General features: G+C 36.2%; 1 protein-coding gene across 8 annotated transcripts in view; it reads right to left on the bottom strand.

Moving 5' to 3' along the window:
- Positions 1-10,607: 10,607 nt before the first annotated feature.
- PTPRK (protein tyrosine phosphatase receptor type K) overlaps positions 10,608-17,872 on the bottom strand; it is a 578,471-nt gene continuing 571,206 nt past the window's right edge. For 3 of the 8 annotated variants that reach the window (XM_074397497.1, XM_074397498.1, XM_003932408.4), the window contains 3 exons: positions 16,489-16,652; positions 15,875-16,010; positions 10,610-13,182 (listed from right to left, as the gene is read on the bottom strand). In XM_074397497.1, the coding sequence (XP_074253598.1) occupies positions 13,129-13,182; positions 15,875-16,010; positions 16,489-16,652 (354 nt within the window). In that variant the 3' untranslated portion in view covers positions 10,610-13,128. Of the gene's footprint in view, positions 13,183-15,874; positions 16,011-16,488; positions 16,653-17,872 lie in introns of all 8 variants that reach the window. The other 5 variants (XM_003932407.4, XM_010342982.3, XM_074397496.1 and 2 more) reach the window with 4 other exon arrangements.

Raw genomic sequence — 17,872 nt, 5'->3', positions numbered from 1 at the left:
AGAAGCAGAAACATTGTATGATATAGTGGGGAAAACACAGGAGAAGAAGGAAGCCTGGATTCTAGGCCTGGCTTAAATTATATCTAATAAACATGTATTGAAACTTACCATGTGCAATGCAATGTGTTAAGCTCTGGATTATGCAGTGTGAGGATGGAAAAGATGGAAGACAGTGATGAATAAAACATTCAAAATCCCGGCTCTGGCTTGCAAAGCTCTGGGCACTGTGGACCACTCTCACTGACCTCATGTACCACTGTCAGGGTGCTCCAGCCTTGTTAGCCACTTTCTCTTTCTTGTATACATCCAACTTCTTCCCATTTTTAGGGCCGTGGATTGAAAGCATCCTTTCCCTCATTCTTTTTGGAGATTCAGGTCACTTGTCAAAACATCACCTTTTTTGAAATCACTCTGCTTAGCACATATCACTCTCTAACATGAATCTTGTTTATTGGATGTACATATTTTGTTGGTCTTTCTGCCTTCCCTCTCCGGTTTCATTTCCATGGGCATCATTTTAGACGCACAAGATTTTGATTTAAACACTGTTCTATAGTCCCTTTCCTTTGCATACTTCTGTTAGGTTGGTGCAAATGTAACTGCGGTTTTTGCATTGTTGGAATTTGCCATTTGATATTGGAATACATTTTTAAATGAATGTGGTTAGGTTATACATCATTTTAATGGGCATTTTTCTAATGACTTATTACTTGCTGTTTATTTTATGTTTATTTTAGACTATGGAAATGATGCTGGGCAAAAAGCAAATTTGAGCGATTTTCATATTCAAGTTCAAAATTGGTCGTAAAGCCATGGAGATAACGTGCAACATCCGCAGCACATTTGGTTCAGGCACTGCTAACGAACATAGAGTGCAGCGGTGGTTCAAGAAGTTTTGCAAATGAGTGGAGAGCCTTGAAGGTGAGAAGTGTAGTTGGCTGATCATCAAAAGTTGACGTTGACCAATTGAGAGCAATCATTGAAGCAGATCCTTTTACAGCTACGTGGGAAGTTGCTGAAGAACTCAGTGTTGCCCATTCTATGGGCATTCATTCAGCATTTGAAGCATATTGGAAAGGTGAGAAAGCTCGATAAGTGGATACCTTATGGGCTGAGCGAAAACAAACAAAAAAATCATCATTTTGAAGTGTCATCTTCTCTTATTTTATGCAACGACAATGATCAAGAACCATTTCTTGATTGGATTGTGATGTGTGATAAAAAGTGGATTTTATATGACAACTAGTGAAGGTCAGCTCAATGGTTGGACCAAAAAGAAGTTCTGAAGCTTCTTGCACCAAAAATAGGTCATGGGAACTTTTTGGTGGCCTGCTGCCAGTCTGATTCACTATAGCCTTCTGAATCCCAGCAAAACCATTACATTGGAGAAGTATACTCAGCAAATCCATGAGATGCATTGAAAACTGCAATGTCTGCAGCCGGCATTGGTCAGCAGAAAGGGCCCAATTCCCACAACAATGCCTGACCACACATAGCACAACCAATGCTTCAAAAGTTGAATGAATCAGGCTACAAAGTTTTGCCTCATCCGCCATATTCACCTGACCTCTTGCCAAATGACTAACACGTTTTCAAGCATCTTGACAACTTTTTGCAGGAAAAACAGTTCCACAACCAGCAGGATGCATAAAATGCTTTCTAAGAGTTCGTTGAATCCTGAAGCACAGACTTTTACACTGCAAGAATAAACAAAGTTATTTATCATTGGCAAAAATGTGTTGATTATAGTGGTTCTGATTTTGCTTAATAAAGATGTATTCAAACCTAGTTATAATAATTTAAAATTCATGGTGCAAAACCACAATTACTTTTGCACTAACCTAATACTCTAAGAAAAGGACTATACTGCAAAAGGGTACTTTTTCCATTTGAAAAAGAGATTATGGACTCAGGGAGTAAAGGTTACATAATATTTTTTTCTCTAGATTCAATAAATGAGATTTTATTTATTTGGATCATCTACCACTGGAGAGTGGCTGAAAATTTTTTATGATTTTTATATTGGAAATAGTTGGATGATCTGGTAGGTCATACATGCAGCAGGGCATATCTTTGGAAACATGTTAGCACAATCTATCCACCCATACACACACAGGTGCACATATATCCGAGGCTTCCCAGGAACGGTGGCTTCCTGGATCCAAGTGGATCCCTCACATGGCTATGCCTGTGCTTCCTGCCCCTAATTGACTGGACCAGTGAAGCAGGCAGCTGGAACAAGGAATGAAAGTAGAAGAGGTTCTTCTCGATATTACAGCCAATGAAGCAATCACAGTTTTCTGCTTTCCATCCCTGACATCTTGGTTTTATTGACCTTGGAATTTTATTTCTCAGAGGACCCAATAATGATTTCATTGAGCTGGTAGTTGACTCTGCTGCTTGGCTTTCAAGGCTCCTTTTGAGTTAAACAATAGACATGGAAGTGGACAGGGTGTTGGGTTTTTGTACTCATTGAGTGATTGATACTAAATGTCCAGTACACAGGTGCTGGGGCCAGGATAACTGTTTAGAATTCAAAGGCTTTTCTGGAGCACCTCTGTTGTGGCTTGAATGTGCTCCCCACCCCCAACTCAAAAAAGATAAGGCTGTCTAGACCTGTGAATGTAATATTATTTGAAAAAAAGCTTTTTTTTGGTTTGTTTTTTTGGGGATGTTATACACTTTAAGTTAAGGATCTTGAAATGAGATCATCCTGGGTTATGAGGGTGAACCCTAAATCCAATAGCAGGTGTCCTAAAAGAAGACATGATCAGAGGAGGAGAAATGCAGAGGAGTAGTCCATGAGAAGGTGGAGGCAGAGATTAAGGTGATATGTCTACAAGTCAAGATTGTTAAAGATTCAAAGAATGCTAAAGGTCACCGGCAGCCAAAGAGGCTTGGAGAGAAGCATGGGACAGATTTCTCCCTAGGAGCTTCAAAAAGGAGTCAACAATGCCAATACGGTGATGTCTGACTTCTGGCCTCCAGAACTTTGAGAGGATAAAGTTTTATTGTTTGAAGCTACCAAGTTTGTGGTCATTTGTTACAGTAGCCACAGGAAACTAAAGAAACCTCTTTGAACTTTCATGTCCAATACTGAGAGTTAATGGGAAATAAAAGCAGCCCAACAAAAGCAGTTCTAGATGCTTCAGAAATTAAGATTTGGGTTACCCCACCCTCAGGTGTTAGTTGAAGGCAATGGGGCAATGGGCCTGTATCCCATAAAAGGGAAACCTGATGGCCCCTTACAGAAATGAGGATTATGGATTATAGGAACCATGTATATTCTCTTCATTGTTTGTAGTGCATATTTTTATATACATTAATTATATTATTCTTTTTTTTCCACTTTTGCTTCCTCTTGTATTAGTTTTCCATGCAATGCAATGAGTTACTACAAACTCAAAGACTTAAACAATAGCATACATATATGATCTCAAAGTTTCTGTGGATAGGAAGTCTAAGCATGACTTAGCTGGGTCCTCTGCAAAGCTGCAATCTAATGTGCTTTCCTGTCCAGATCTTGGAAGTTCAAAAGTGTTTTCTCCTCTTCTATTTGGAAAAGATTGCATAAAATTAGTGTTAATTCTTTACATGGTTAGTAGAAATTTCCAGTGAAACAATCTAAGCTCAGAGATTTCTTTTTTGAGAATTTTGAATTATAAATTCAATTTCTTTAATGGTTCTGCTTTCATTTTCCATGTTTTCCAAAATATCAATTTTATCTTAGTTGAGTTTTAACTGTTTGTAGTGTTTCAGAAATTTGTCCATCTTTTGTAAATTGTTCAATTTGTTAATATAAAGTTTTTGGTGTATTATCTTTTTTTTTTCAAATTTCAACTTTTATTTTAGATGCAGTAGGTATATATATAGGTTTGTTATATGGGAATATTGTGTGATTCTGAGGTTGGGAGTATGGATTCTGTCACCCAAAAAGTGAGCATAATACCTGATAGTTTTGTAACGCTCCCCCATTCTCTAGTAGTCCACAGTGTCTATTGTTCCCATATTTATGTCTGTGTACTGTATGTTTAGCTCCCATTTATGAGTGAGAACATGTGGTATTTGGTTTTCTGTTCCTGCATTAATTCACTTAGAATTATGGCCTTTAGCTCCACCCATGTTGCTGCAAAGGGCATAATTTCATCATTTTTTGTGGCTGCATGGTATTCCATCATGTGTGTGTACTCCATTTTCTTTATTCAATCTATCATTGATGGGCTCCTGGTTTGATTCCACATCTTTGCTATTGTGAATAGCATAACAATGAACATACAAGTGCATGTGTCTTTTTGGCAGAATGATTAATTTTCTTTCGGGTATAATGGGATTGCTGTAATGGGCTAGTGGTTGACTCAACTATCTTTTTAAGGTGTGCAGTATCTATAATGATGTTCTGTTTTAACCTTGATATTAATTTTTATTTTCTTTCTTTTAATTTTTGTTTGTCTTGTTAGAGATTTATTTATTGTATTTTTTTGAATGATATTTTGTTTCATTGATATTCTCTAATGTTTTATTATTTTCATTACCATTTATTTCAACTCCTATATTTATTATTTCCTTACTTCTATTTGCTTTTATTTTCCTTCTTCTTTCTGTATTTTCTTGAGATAGCTTCTGAGGTAATTGATTTGAGAGCTTGCCTATTTCAAATGTAAGCATTTAATGCTATAAATTTCCTGCTCAGGACTACTTCAGTTGCCTCTTAGAAAATTTCAATACTTACAGTTCTTTCACTTCTGTTCTTAAAAAGTTTTCTTTGAAACTTACTCCTTGACTCATGAATTACTTAGTGAAGCATAGCTTAATTACCATATATTTTAGAGACATTCCTACTGTTTTTCCGTTAATGAATTCTATTTTGATATCTTTATGGACAAAGACCATACTCTATAGAATTATTTTAAATATGTTTTGTTGAGGTTTATGTTATGATCCATGATATAATTTATCTTAGCAAATGTTCTACAGGAATTTGAATAAAGTATATTCTGCTGTTGTTGAGTATTCTATATTTCATCAATTAGATCTGTTGATTGATTATATTGTAAGATTTCCATATCATTGCTGATTTTCTGACTAGTAATTCTACCAGGTGCAGAAAGGGCGTGTTTGAAGTTTCCAGTCATAATTGTAGATTTCTCTACCTTCATCTCTATCCGATTTTGTTTCATGCATTTGGGGCTCTGCGTTTTGGTGTGTATAGTTAGCACCATTATGTCGTCCTGTGGATTAGTTAACAATAGTTCATCGCCCTCTATGTCTGTAGTAATTTTATTTGTGCATGAGTCTACTTTATCAGATGTTACTACAGCTACTCATGATTTTTTAATTCACTGTTTGCACTGCGTACACCATTTTCCTTCCTTTTACTCTCAACTTACCCATTTCATTGAATATGAACTGAGATTCTTATATATACTATACAGTTGGGTCACGGTTTTTGTTGTTGGCTTTTATCCAATATGTCAAATTACATGTTTTATTGGCTTAAAAGAAACAACTTTTAAAGTAATTATTGATACTTCAGCAATTGTCATTTATTTGTTTTCTGTTAATTTTCTCTGGTTCTTATTCATCTGTTTCTCTTTCCTTACCTTCCTGCGGGTTATGTGAACATGTTTTAGGATTCCATCTTGATTCATTTATAGTGCATGTTTTTCATATACTTTTCTCAGTGGTTTATTTGATGATTATACTGTAACATGTGATGTATTTACAATCTAGTAGTATCAGTATTTTACCACTTCAAGGGAAGTATAAAAACCTTACTTGGCCAGGGGCAGTGGCTAATGCCTGTAATCTCAGAACTTTGGGAGCCTGGGGCGGGTGGATCATGAGGTCAGGAGTTTGAGACCAGTCTGGCCAATATGGTGAAACCCCGTCTCTACTAAAAATACAAAGACTAGCAGAGGGTGGTAGTGCACACCTGTAGTCCCAGCTACTCGGGAGGCTGAGGCAGGAGAATCGCTTAAACCTGGGAGTTGGAGGTTTCAGTGAGACCAAATCTCACCACTGCACTCCAGTTTGGGTGACAGAGTGAGACTCCATCTCAAAACAAAAACAAAAACAAAACTTTATTTCTACTTAGATGTCTTTCCTTTCCCACTTTTAACTATCATTTTATTGAGCATCAAATAGTGTTGGAATTTTGTTTCAATAATCAAAAATGATCTATAAGACAAATACATGTAGAGAAGGTTTTTTTTAGGTACCCATAATTCTGCTATTGATTGTTCTTTCTTCTTTCCTGATAGTTGAAGATTCCTTCTTTAATCATTTACTTTCTGTTTGAAGAACTTCCTTCAGCAAATCTTCAAGGGAAGGTCTCCTGGCAACAAGGTAACATAAGCCAATGGCCTGCAAAGCTTAAACTATTTACTAGATGGCCTTCTTCAGATAGACATATGACTTCACTGGGTTTTAATTTCTTAACCTTAACAACAAGGGCACGAGGCTAGATCATTTCTAATGTCCATCTAACGTTCTTTAATTTCATGAGAAAAAAATCAATTCTCTAATTTCAAAATGAGATTTTTTTCCCCCTCCATGACCACATTTGATCACAGCCAATAAAAAACTTGACATTGGAAAATAAGTAATTAATGAATACATACTTACTTTATCATTCCAAGAATATAACATGAAGGTGAAGAGAAATCAGTTTTGGTCTGCTGACTGTGCTTCAGGTAATTACATTTATAAACTAGAGTTCAGGTTCCCATTGTGAGCTGGCAAGGGCCCACACTGCTTTACACCTGCCATGGCAGCCAGCAGGTATCATCACAATCTGGAAATGCGGTGCTTCCACAGATGCTGTTCTGCTCTTGTGACTAAAATGCTCTGGCCATCCCACGACTCACAGAACAACTGCTCCCCTTTTGAGTTCTCAATACTATTATTTCCAGAAGAATTATTTCCTAGTCATCATTCTGGGGGAGTGCTTACTAGGTCAAATGTGAGAATTATTTTCTGAAACATGCTTTTCTGAAGTTAGTTCAAATACAAAGGAGCAAAAAGAGAAGCTGATTTTGTTTTTGTTGCTTCGTTTTTATCTTAGGAGTCAAGATTCATCTGTATGTATTTTTAAAACAGAAAAACGTGAGGAAATACGGCAAATAGGAAAAAGAACAAATATAGAAAACAGCTATGACAGCTATTTTAAGACAGCTAAAACTCATATTTTTAAAAGTCAAAACAGTAAAGCCAGTTATTCCACAATGGAGGTCACAGACTGGAAGCCTGCAGCTCTTATACGACCACAGGAGGTGTAGCCTTCAGACAGGTTGTTTGTCCTGCACAGAGTTGGGCCAGAGGTTTGTTTTTGTCTATATTTCTAAACATAATTGTTTACCAACATTCAAACAATTTTCAATTAATCTAAACATTTTGATTTCTACCTTCTCTTGGGAAATGGGACGTGCTTGGGTCCATATTCCTGTGCAGCAAAGGCTGCTGGGAGGTATGTGCTGCTGCAGATGCTGAATGTGCTTGCGAGTCCCCGTGGGGTCAGCTCTCCCCCTGCTCCCTTTGTCCCCATGTCAAACAGCAGGTGCCATTTATCATCACTCATATTTTTGTGTTTCTTATTGTACAGCTGAAGATGGCAGAATATCTAGTATCCATTTTTGAATCAACAGTGGGAAAATGTAAGATTAATCAGTAGGAACATGTGTTTTAATAAAACCAGGAGGCAGAATTTTTTTGTAGAGATAAAAAATATTTCTATTAGGAAACACACAAGCTAAGGACGTTTGTTGTAATAATATGACCTGAGTGACCATTCTTAAATATATGTGGCCGACTTCCCACACTCATGGTTCCTGCTGGTCTAGCAGGCATGAATTTCCCACTCCTTTCTCAACAAATAACAGGTGGATGTCATGACATTCATATTTTTCCTCTACTTTCTTAGATTTTATCTCCACAACCATGCAGCATTGTTTACACGCATGGTTTTTGGCCATCTGTACATTCTAATTTCTATTTAAGAAAAGAGGCTGGGTGTGGTGGCTCAAGCCTGTAATCCAAGCACTTTGGGAGGCCGAGGTAGGCAGATCACCTGAGGTCAGGAGTTTGAGACCAGCCTGGCCAACATGATGAAAACCCATCTCTGCTAAAAATACAAAAATTAGTTGGGCATGGTGGCACACGCCTGTAGTCCCAGCTACTCAGGAGGCTGAGGCAGGAGAGTCACTTGGACTCGGGAGGTGAAGGTTGCATTGAGCCGAGATTGTGCCACTGCACTCCAGCCTGGGAGACAGAGTGAGACTTTGTCTCATAAATAAATAAATAAATGAAAGTATTGGCGACTCAATTTAGATTTTGCTGTTTTTCATATTCTACATCTGAATAGACTGCATAGATTACATCTAAGTACTGAGGGTTGGATTCGTTTGGCCTAAATGCTACTTATTCCTGACAGAATCAAGGCTAATATAACCTAAAGGACTAAACAAATCTGCCCAGAGAGCATGAGGGGGAAGGTATTTTATGACAGATAACATCTCATGATGATGGACTTGCCAATTGTATTAAATAATTGACAATACTTAACATCTAACACAGAATATTGAGTACTGATTTATTCTGATGTAGTTGATTAGTTTCAATACAGTCTTAATATTAAAGAGGGCGCTTTCAGATATTCCATAGGGACCTGTGTTTGCTTCAATGGTTTAGAAACTCTCCATTGGTGTCTTTCTGGATTTGATAACAACAGGGTTTCTCTATTGTTTGTTATCTTCCAAGTTAGCATTTCAAATCACGTTGGAGGAAACTGGAAGTTCAGAAGTGTCATATAGATCTACAACATTTCCATTGATTTTTGGGGAATTTATATTCTGAAAGCCACTTATAGCTAACTTAAAGTGGATCCCAAGACAGAGCTTTTCTTTTTAGTTTCAGAGAGATATAATAATACTCTAATACTCTGCAGACTGCTTGAATAGACCAGAGTTGTAAACAAATTCAGATATCTCTACTCCTCCAAACCTCCCTACGCTGAGACTATGAAATAATATGCAAGTAGAAATTATTAAGGAAGGCATAGCCAGTTGCCTTCTATCCTCACTTAGTGTTGAATGAAATAGCACACTGACTCCACAGTAAATAGGGGTGTTTACTAAAACACTGAAATAAATCTAGAAAGGATGTGGAGCCTCTGCCTGTGAAAACACTTCACAGGGTAAATATTACATAGTATATATACCCAGGGTATGTGACAGATTATTGATTTCTGGCTATTTTGTTATGAAAAAGAAATCTCAGCACTTTGGGATTACAGAAGTTCGAGACCAGCCTGGCCAACATGGCAAAACCCTCTATCTACTAAAAATACAAAAAATAGTGGGACATGGTGGTGGACTTACAAATCCTAGCTACTTGGGAGACTGAGGCAGCAGAACTGCTTGAACTCAGGAGGCAGAGGTTGCAGTGAGCCAAGGTCACATCATTGCACTCCAGCCTGGGTGACAAGAGTGAAACTCCATTCCAAAAATAAAATTAAAAAATAAAAATTAAAAAAAGAAAGGCAAATCTCAAAGGTGGTCCTTTAAAGCTAGTAGACTACCCATCTCATATATCCCGTTGAGCTACAACCTGCCACTGCTCTCCTGCATTTTAGTATTTACTGGTATCTAGTAAGTTCAGATGCTAAGAACCTCTTCTTTCATACCATTTTCTGGGAAGACAGTAGAAATGAGAAGGAGCAGCAACTGGCTATCTGATTCCAAGTTTACAACATGAATGCCCAGAACCCGAGATTCTTGTGGTAAGATCAATACTGAATGAGCACATCAGTGTGGAGGGAAACATGTGGGCTCTCCATGTCCAGGCAAAAAATAATATCCTCTGTTATGTTTATCAATGTCAGAGATCATTTGGCTGCAACATAGCAACACTTTTATCTAAAAACTCTGATGGTTAATACTGAGTGTCAACTTGATTGGATTGAAGGATACAAAGTATTAATCCTGGGTGTGTCTGTGAAGGTGTCGCCAAGAGATTAACATTTGAGTCAGTGGGTTGGGGAAGGCAGATCTGCACCCTTAATCTGGTGGGCACAATCTAATCAGCTGCCAGCCAATATAAAGGAGGCAGAAGACTGAAAATACAAGACAGACCTCACCTCCCTGGCCATATCTTTCTCCTGTGCTGGATACTTCCTTCTCTAGAACACTGGACTCCAAGTTCTTCAGTTTTGAGACTCAGACTGGCTTTCCCGCTCCTCAAGCTTGCAGACAGCCTATTGTGGGACCTTGTGATCACATAAGTTAATACTTAATGAACTCCTTTATATACTTATTCTATTATTTCTGTCTTTCTAGAGAACCCTAACTAATACAGACTCCAAAGCCTAAGTATCAGAAAAGGCTAGAAGACAGCTCTAAGAGAGCTAACACTTATTTTCAAGAATGATTTTAAAACTCAAAAATTCCCAGTTGCTGGTTTGTCTCTGGCCCACACACTTCCAACATTTCCTTAGTGATAATTATAGAAAGGAGGTCTATAGAATTCAACTACATGACAGCCATTTAAGAAATAACTAATTTAGGAATAGGAAGCCATAAACTAATGAAAAGCATGCAGAGCTCTCCCAGGACGTCTGCCCAGAGGGGCATGGCTGGGGGCTTGGGGAAGCATAGTTAAGGCTACCTGGGGAGCCCCTTAAGGATATATAAAGCATGAACTTTTGAATTTGAGTTTTGAGAATAACAGGCAGCCCATCTGCCATTGTCTCCTGATAAAGTGGCTTCTATGGGTGCGCAAACAAAGCAAGTGTGACATTTTAATTTCCTGTTGCAAAGAAAGAGAACTCTTGTTTTTTGAATTTCAGGGGCTGCATAGACCTCTGAGCTTTGTGGACAGTAGTGCTCTTAATGATTTTGCTGGTGTGTGGTGCAATCATGCGAGTAGAAATGAAGTTGGGGTCGCACAGTGAAACAGAATCTTCTATAGGATAACATAGTAAACATAACTGGGTAAAAAAAATTTGGGGCGAGTTTGTGGATTTTTTGTTAAATACCTCCATGATTAAATGAAAACCAGCTTTACTAGGAAAAGGTTGCTTTATCTGAATTTTTTCAAAAGAAAGACACAAGTTTTCTAATAAAGTACATAACAAATGGGAGATTGAAGATGCCCATGAGGATAATACTACTTTAAGAGAAAGTTGATGAAGAACCACAGAAATGAAATTCCAAATTTTCTTTGTCTATCTTTGTGACATTTGGGAAACAATGTGTTTAACGATAAAGACATAGATGCTAAGTAAGAAGGAATCTGTTGACAAATCATGTACCTTTTCATTAGCTTCCATTTCATCATCTGTAAAATAGGGATGATAAGGACTATTTGTCATGTTTGTTATAAGAAAAAGTAAGATGTATATTACATAAATGGATAGTGACATACATAAATAGAAAACACATATTACATAGATGGATAAATATAGAAACAAACAAAAAATGATGTCAATCTCCAGGCCTTTTCTGCCTCCATGTACTGGATATTTTGGCATTCAATTAAGAAAATAAAAATAAAAGAAACTAGAGCTTGGAGAATAGTTTTATTTTGAATAGAGTTTTTGTGGCCTACTTGTATCAGTGAGTGTAGGAATAAGCTATTCACTTAGTACTGAAGGCATGAACATTAGGAAAAAATGATGTGCAAACAGTAACTATGATCATTATAAAAACTTTATTTCATTCTTACTTTAATTAAATCTTTATAAGCACCATGTCATGAACTGGCACTCTAGAAAGAGGACACTGGAATGCTTTAGTCAATTACAAACTGCAAGCTGATGATGTGAAGTTACAGCTACACAGAGCATGTGAACAAGACCACATTTAGAAAGGTTCACTTAAGAATCCCATGACGATGCGCAAAACAGGAATCTGGCATTGATTTGTTCACACTTTTTATAGTCAGAACCCAAAGCTTGTGCATGTAAACATCAAGAGAAACATTTTATCACCCTGACAGTTTACAGTTTGCTAAAATTTGACCCTGAAAGCATATATGTTGCCATCTTGTTTTCTTGACCAGCGGTGGGCCACACGCTGAAAAAATCAATTCCTTTAAAATTTAAATGATGCTTAAAGGTTATGTTCAACATTGTGCAAGTTGTCAGCAAGGCCTTTTAATGTGTACATTTCTCATGTATGATCGCCAAACCATTATTTACCTAATGAAATTGTGAAAAACTATACATTTTCAGCAAAATGTTTTAATTTGGTCCTATATTAAAAGACCAATTGCCAAGGGATTTTACACAAACTTAATTCACAAGCATGTACACAAGAGAATCACTATAAAGAACATTGCTTTCTGGTTTATGAATAAAAAGTTTATCCTCTACTTACACTAAAACATACAAAAAATAATCTACAAAAATCGTTTACAATTGATTTCAGCTAAAGAAAAAGCTTTTTTCAAGAAAAAAAAAGATGATTGTGTGGTGGTAGTATTTTAGCCATCAAAAAAGGAATGTAAGTAACCAATAAATATAATGTGCTTTCTCCATATAGACATATTTACACTTGAGTCTTTGGCTTATGTTATTTTCTAAAAAGAACTTTAAATGATCCAGCCATCATTGCACATTAAAAGAAAATAAGCCAGTTATATATATTTATATATTTATATAGAGATCTGCTACACTTGAAACATATAAAAAATGAACTTTACTATGAATTTGCACAGCTTTTCTTTTCTTTTTCCTTTTAAGATTCATCAGCTTTCATTTTAAAAAGGGAGAAAAATGCCACGTAGAAAGTATGAACTCATGCAACATGTGGTAGCTGCTCTACTGAAACCACGAGAGAAAAGGTGGCATGTTCACTGTACAAACACCAATAAGTTCTCATTTGAATCTGGTTCTTATTAAATATAATTTATGTGGCATGAAATGTTGATGCTTTAATATAGTAATAAAAACTAATTAAGTCCTTTTTATTAAGATACACAACTTCATAAGAAAAATACTTTTACCTCTCAAATGTAAAAGTCTCCCACCCCCCACATTAAAATCTTTCTGCACAAGTGTAACAGGTACAACAGCTGCTGGCTCAATAGATGAACAGGTTTCCTCGTGGACGCTCTTTAAAGAGTCTCACCCAACTAAGATGATTCCAGGTACTCCAAAGCTACATCGTAGCAGAAACGGTATTGCTCCTGAAAGATATCAAAACCCAAAGACTGAGAAAAGTTAAGAAAGAGACTAATGGTGAATAATAGTTATCAAATGAAACTTGACAATCAATTTAGATTATTCAGGGATTACAATTTATTTTTTCTATATACAAGATTAATATCTAGGCATACATATTTTATACTTGAGTCTAATGATCCATTTAAGAAAAAGGAAATTTATCTTAAAAAGACATTTTATCTTTGCCTCACATTTTCCATCAATTTTTAAATGTCTAGAATTTTTTTATCTGATTATAATAGTAATATTTGATCATTACAGAACAATTCTTCAGCACAGAAAAATATAAAGAATAAGAAAAAGAGCTATAATTCTATCATCAGAAGAAATTGTTAAAATATCACCTTAGTTCGGCTCAGTTCTTTTTGTGCATGGTTGAAATAATTATCTTAGAATAAATATAACTATGTGTATTTCAAAGTATAATTTTAAATACAACTTAAAATTTAACATTGTTACAATTCTTTTTCCATGTTATTTAACATCTTTTCATAAAAATCAAACATATGGATTGACAATTAAGTTGCCTTTATTTTTTTCCTCTATTTTATAATGCTACAGTGATCAACTGCAAATATTTTTCTCCATATATTTCAGACAATTTCCTTGAGAAAAAAAAAAAGCCAGCCATTTTAAACAGCGCTTTACACAATTTCAAGTTCTTAATTTTTGGCATTGTTTTCTTCCATCAGAGAATTTAAGGACAATTTTCAAGAATAGTCAGTGGTTTTTAAATTTTGAGCCTACCTGTACCTGAAAATTTATTTCTGCTGCCTTTATATGTTTAAGACAACATAATGGCAATACAATTTTTGAGTGAAGACTGCCTTTCCTCTAAGCTCATCTATAGACTTGCTTCATAATAAGATTTTAGAAAAATTCAGAGACCATACCATAAGTTATTACTTACAGTATATAATTCATTTAAAAATTCCCAACTCAGTTCATTCAAGTGGGTAAAATTCAGGCTGGAGAACAGTCTAAAATGCATATTATTTTAGAAGAGAAATTCCAGGTGTCTCCAGCAATGAACTAGGGCAATGAAACTTTTCTTAAGAGGTCTTTATCATTCCAACACTATTTACCAAGTAGGTATGTTTCAAATTCACCTACCACTGTGGGAGTGCATTCAAGGAACCAAAATGTGCCTCAAAATAGTTATGTCTCTTTAAACAGTCTCCAGTAATTTTGCCTACACTCTAAATCTCCTCACCAAACCTGTCAGCTAAACTCCATAGCCCATTAGATTAATCATCAACATTGATTAAACACATATCAGAGGTGGGGTGTTCAGGATTCATGAGACATGGATGTAAAGGAAAATAGTAACTTTTTGGAAGGTTCCAGAATGGCAGAGTTTAACCATAGATTTATTTATTTTTATTTAAAAAGGTGGGAAATCAGTTAAATTTGGAGGTAAAAGTTGAATTCTGCAGTCAGAAGTGATCCCACTGATGATTTTAAGACTTGATCTGAAAAATGGAGGCAGAGTTTACATCAAGAAATCTTCAAACTGAAAAGAGTTTAAAGACATAACCAGTATTCATTCAGTTGCTAAGACGATCTGAGAGTTCCACCTCAAAAAATCCCTCCAATTCATCCCCCTTTCTCATCTCCACAGCCAGCACCCCAGTCGAAACCAGTGTAATCTTGTGTAGACAGCTGCAACAACCCAGGCGAATGAGGTGGTGCAGAGATGGAGCTTAAGGGCACCTGTAGAAAGGGTGGAAGTCTGGTACCGCTTGTAAAAGTGAAACAGTTTAAACCTAAGTCTTCAGATACTGTCTCAGGAAGCAATGCAACTCTTGTGTGAGCAATCCATGAGCAGGAAGTGGTGAAATACTTTAAAGGTTTATTGAATTGCTCATTCTAGTTATCTGATCATCTTGATAAATGTAGGGCAAGCAACAATGATGCCTTGGTTTTTCTGGTTTACTTTTCTGTGAGCATAAATTACACAGGTGCTCCTAACCTGATCCCACTATGTACATACATACACTTAACCCACAGATATGTCTTTTTAGAAGTAAAATGTGTTAGGTAAGTTTAACTTCCTTACTCTGCATACAGCTTCACCTAGATGAACTGTCACACACATGTATCTATCAGATCTTATTTTGCAAGCTATGTTCTGACTTTATGAGCCTTGGCAAGCTCAAGTAGCATGGTATGAACTGCCCTCTATAGTTGGTAAAAGTTGAAAACTTAACAATGATAGTTTAACCATTTATAATTTGATCAGAAAATGAAGAATTACAGATAATGACAAATCTAAATTTCAGTTGCGCTTTAAAAACACTGGTATCTAAGGTACTGATGAAACCTATATCCCTTAGACATACACTTGATACAGGATTTATTCTTATAGGACCATTTAGTAAAGTTTACTGCAGCAAATATTTATTAGCTATAACAGAAAAAAATCCTGTGAATTTCCCGTATTAAATGAAATTAGTTTCATGATTAGCAGTTTATGTGATATGTGATTGTGGGTAGAGGGGGATGTTCAGCAATCCATTAATTAGGCAGCAAAGTCCCCACAACGTCTCATTTTCACATCTGATTCCCTATGTGTGTGTGAAGTCAAATCAATAAGTAAGTATATGACTAACTAATCTCTAAAATGCCTTCCAAGTTTAATGTTCTGTGACTCACCGGGGCTTCCACCATGTTTGGCTTGCTGTTCCTTAGTGTTTTTACCGCATGGAAAACATCGACAACATTTTGCCGTTTCACCATTTCAACGACAATGCCGATAGCACAGAACATGCCACTTCGTCCACCACCATTTCTGAAAGCAAAGGCATTTTAGACAGCAGCACCACAGGTCACACCATCACGTATGTTTGGGAAAACAAAAGATTGTATTTTTAATTGTTTTCCATTTGTGTCTTCATTTTGCTTTATATGTGTACAAGGCAGAGAGAAGAAAACTTGAGGATGAGATTAGATCAGTGGCTTATACTTAGGAATATGCTATAGGCATAAATTGCTGCAATCTAGACCTTGAGATTCTGATATACTTGTAAACTGTGTAAATCAGAAGTTGTTCAGAGTAGTGTTCCAAAGAGTCTAAATAATATAGCTATGTAATAATATTTAGAAATTATACAAAATAAACTTAATTATAGACTGATGAGACAGGAAGACTGTTTAAAAATAACATCTATGGGAGGCCCATAAGATGCAAGTCAGATAGTCTTTAACACTGAAAATGAGAAAATAAGCACGAAGGCCCCGTGAATACCAGGCTGAGCTGCCCTACTCACAGGCAGTGGATAATCGTCCGGCCTTCCCCTTCCTCGCACTCCTCCTGCCACTTTTCCACCTGCAGTATCAGTTTCAAGAATGACCTTTTGGATCCAGGCACTTCTCGATGAGAAGCCCATCCTAGGTACTGAAACTGTTGTACCATCAGATAACCTTCCTGTGGCTGTAGAGGGAAAAGTGTTTTTATGTAAATAAGTTGGGACTACAATTTTTACTAAAAAGCAAAAGGTGCATACAATTTACAATACAAATGACATTTACAGTGGATTGAGTCTAGCTGACATAAATCCTAAATATGTACACGCTAATACAAAAACATTCTAAGTGACAACAGCAGGAAATATAGCAATCATCCTTTATACTTTCTTCTCCCTCACACTATGTATCCAGTAATTCTTTCCTAAGATTACATTTCCTAAATAACTTTCAGATTCATTGCCTTCTCTTTATCATCATTGACATCAATGCGCTACCAGTCACAGGTTGTGATAATTAATTCCTAGTTGATCTCCCTGAATAAACTTTGCTCTCCTTCCAATCCATTTTTACTATAGGCATGATGATTATTTCAAAATGCAAATGCAATCTTGTCATTTCCTGCTTTAATGGCTTTCAAATGATTTTAGCATAAAATCCAAATTATTGTCATGGCTTAAAAAAATTTATGTGATCTGGATCTACCCCCTTCTTCAACCTTCTCTTCGTCTTCTTTTAATTCATTTACCAAGTCACTTATTGCCTTCAGGACTTTGTATACACTGTACCCTTTGCCTTAAATACTTCTTTCTTGCTTGCTCTTCTCAATCCCAAATAGAATGTCCAACTTGTCCCGGGTTTGCCTGGGACTTCTCTGTTCTTAGCATCGAAGACTGTGTGTCTTGGGAAAGCTCCTATCCTGGGCAAACCAAGATGATTGGTTACCTCAACCCCCAAACTAATTTCTATTGATTCATCAAATTTTGGCTTAAATACTATTATCTCAAAGAAGTCATCTCTGATCACATAGTCATCTCAGATCACCCAGTGAAGCATTCTATATTCTTTACTTTTTTGCTGTAAAATGCATCACTTTTTTTCAAAAAGGATTATATAACTTTTGTTTAATGCTTTCCTTCCTGCAAAAATAAAGATTCCTTAAGTACACAGAAATCTTTTTTTCCTACGCTCTGTATCGGTAGAACTTTGCATAGTACTTCCCAAAAAGTAGTATCATTGAAAGAATGAATCAAAACCTTAAACCATAAATAAAAACATCAGGAAGAATATGAAATATATGAATAAATCACGTTAGACTGACAAGGGCCTATGCATCTTTTGGTATTTACAAGCCCTACTTAGTACTCCACAAACTTGTTCCTGGTACATGTTAAATATATTAAATGT

Source organism: Saimiri boliviensis, chromosome 4 (genome assembly GCF_048565385.1).
Source record: "Saimiri boliviensis isolate mSaiBol1 chromosome 4, mSaiBol1.pri, whole genome shotgun sequence".
Taxonomy (NCBI): Eukaryota; Metazoa; Chordata; class Mammalia; order Primates; family Cebidae; genus Saimiri; species Saimiri boliviensis.
Note: the sequence above shows the minus strand (reverse complement) of the source record. Positions and strands in the feature narration are given on the sequence as shown.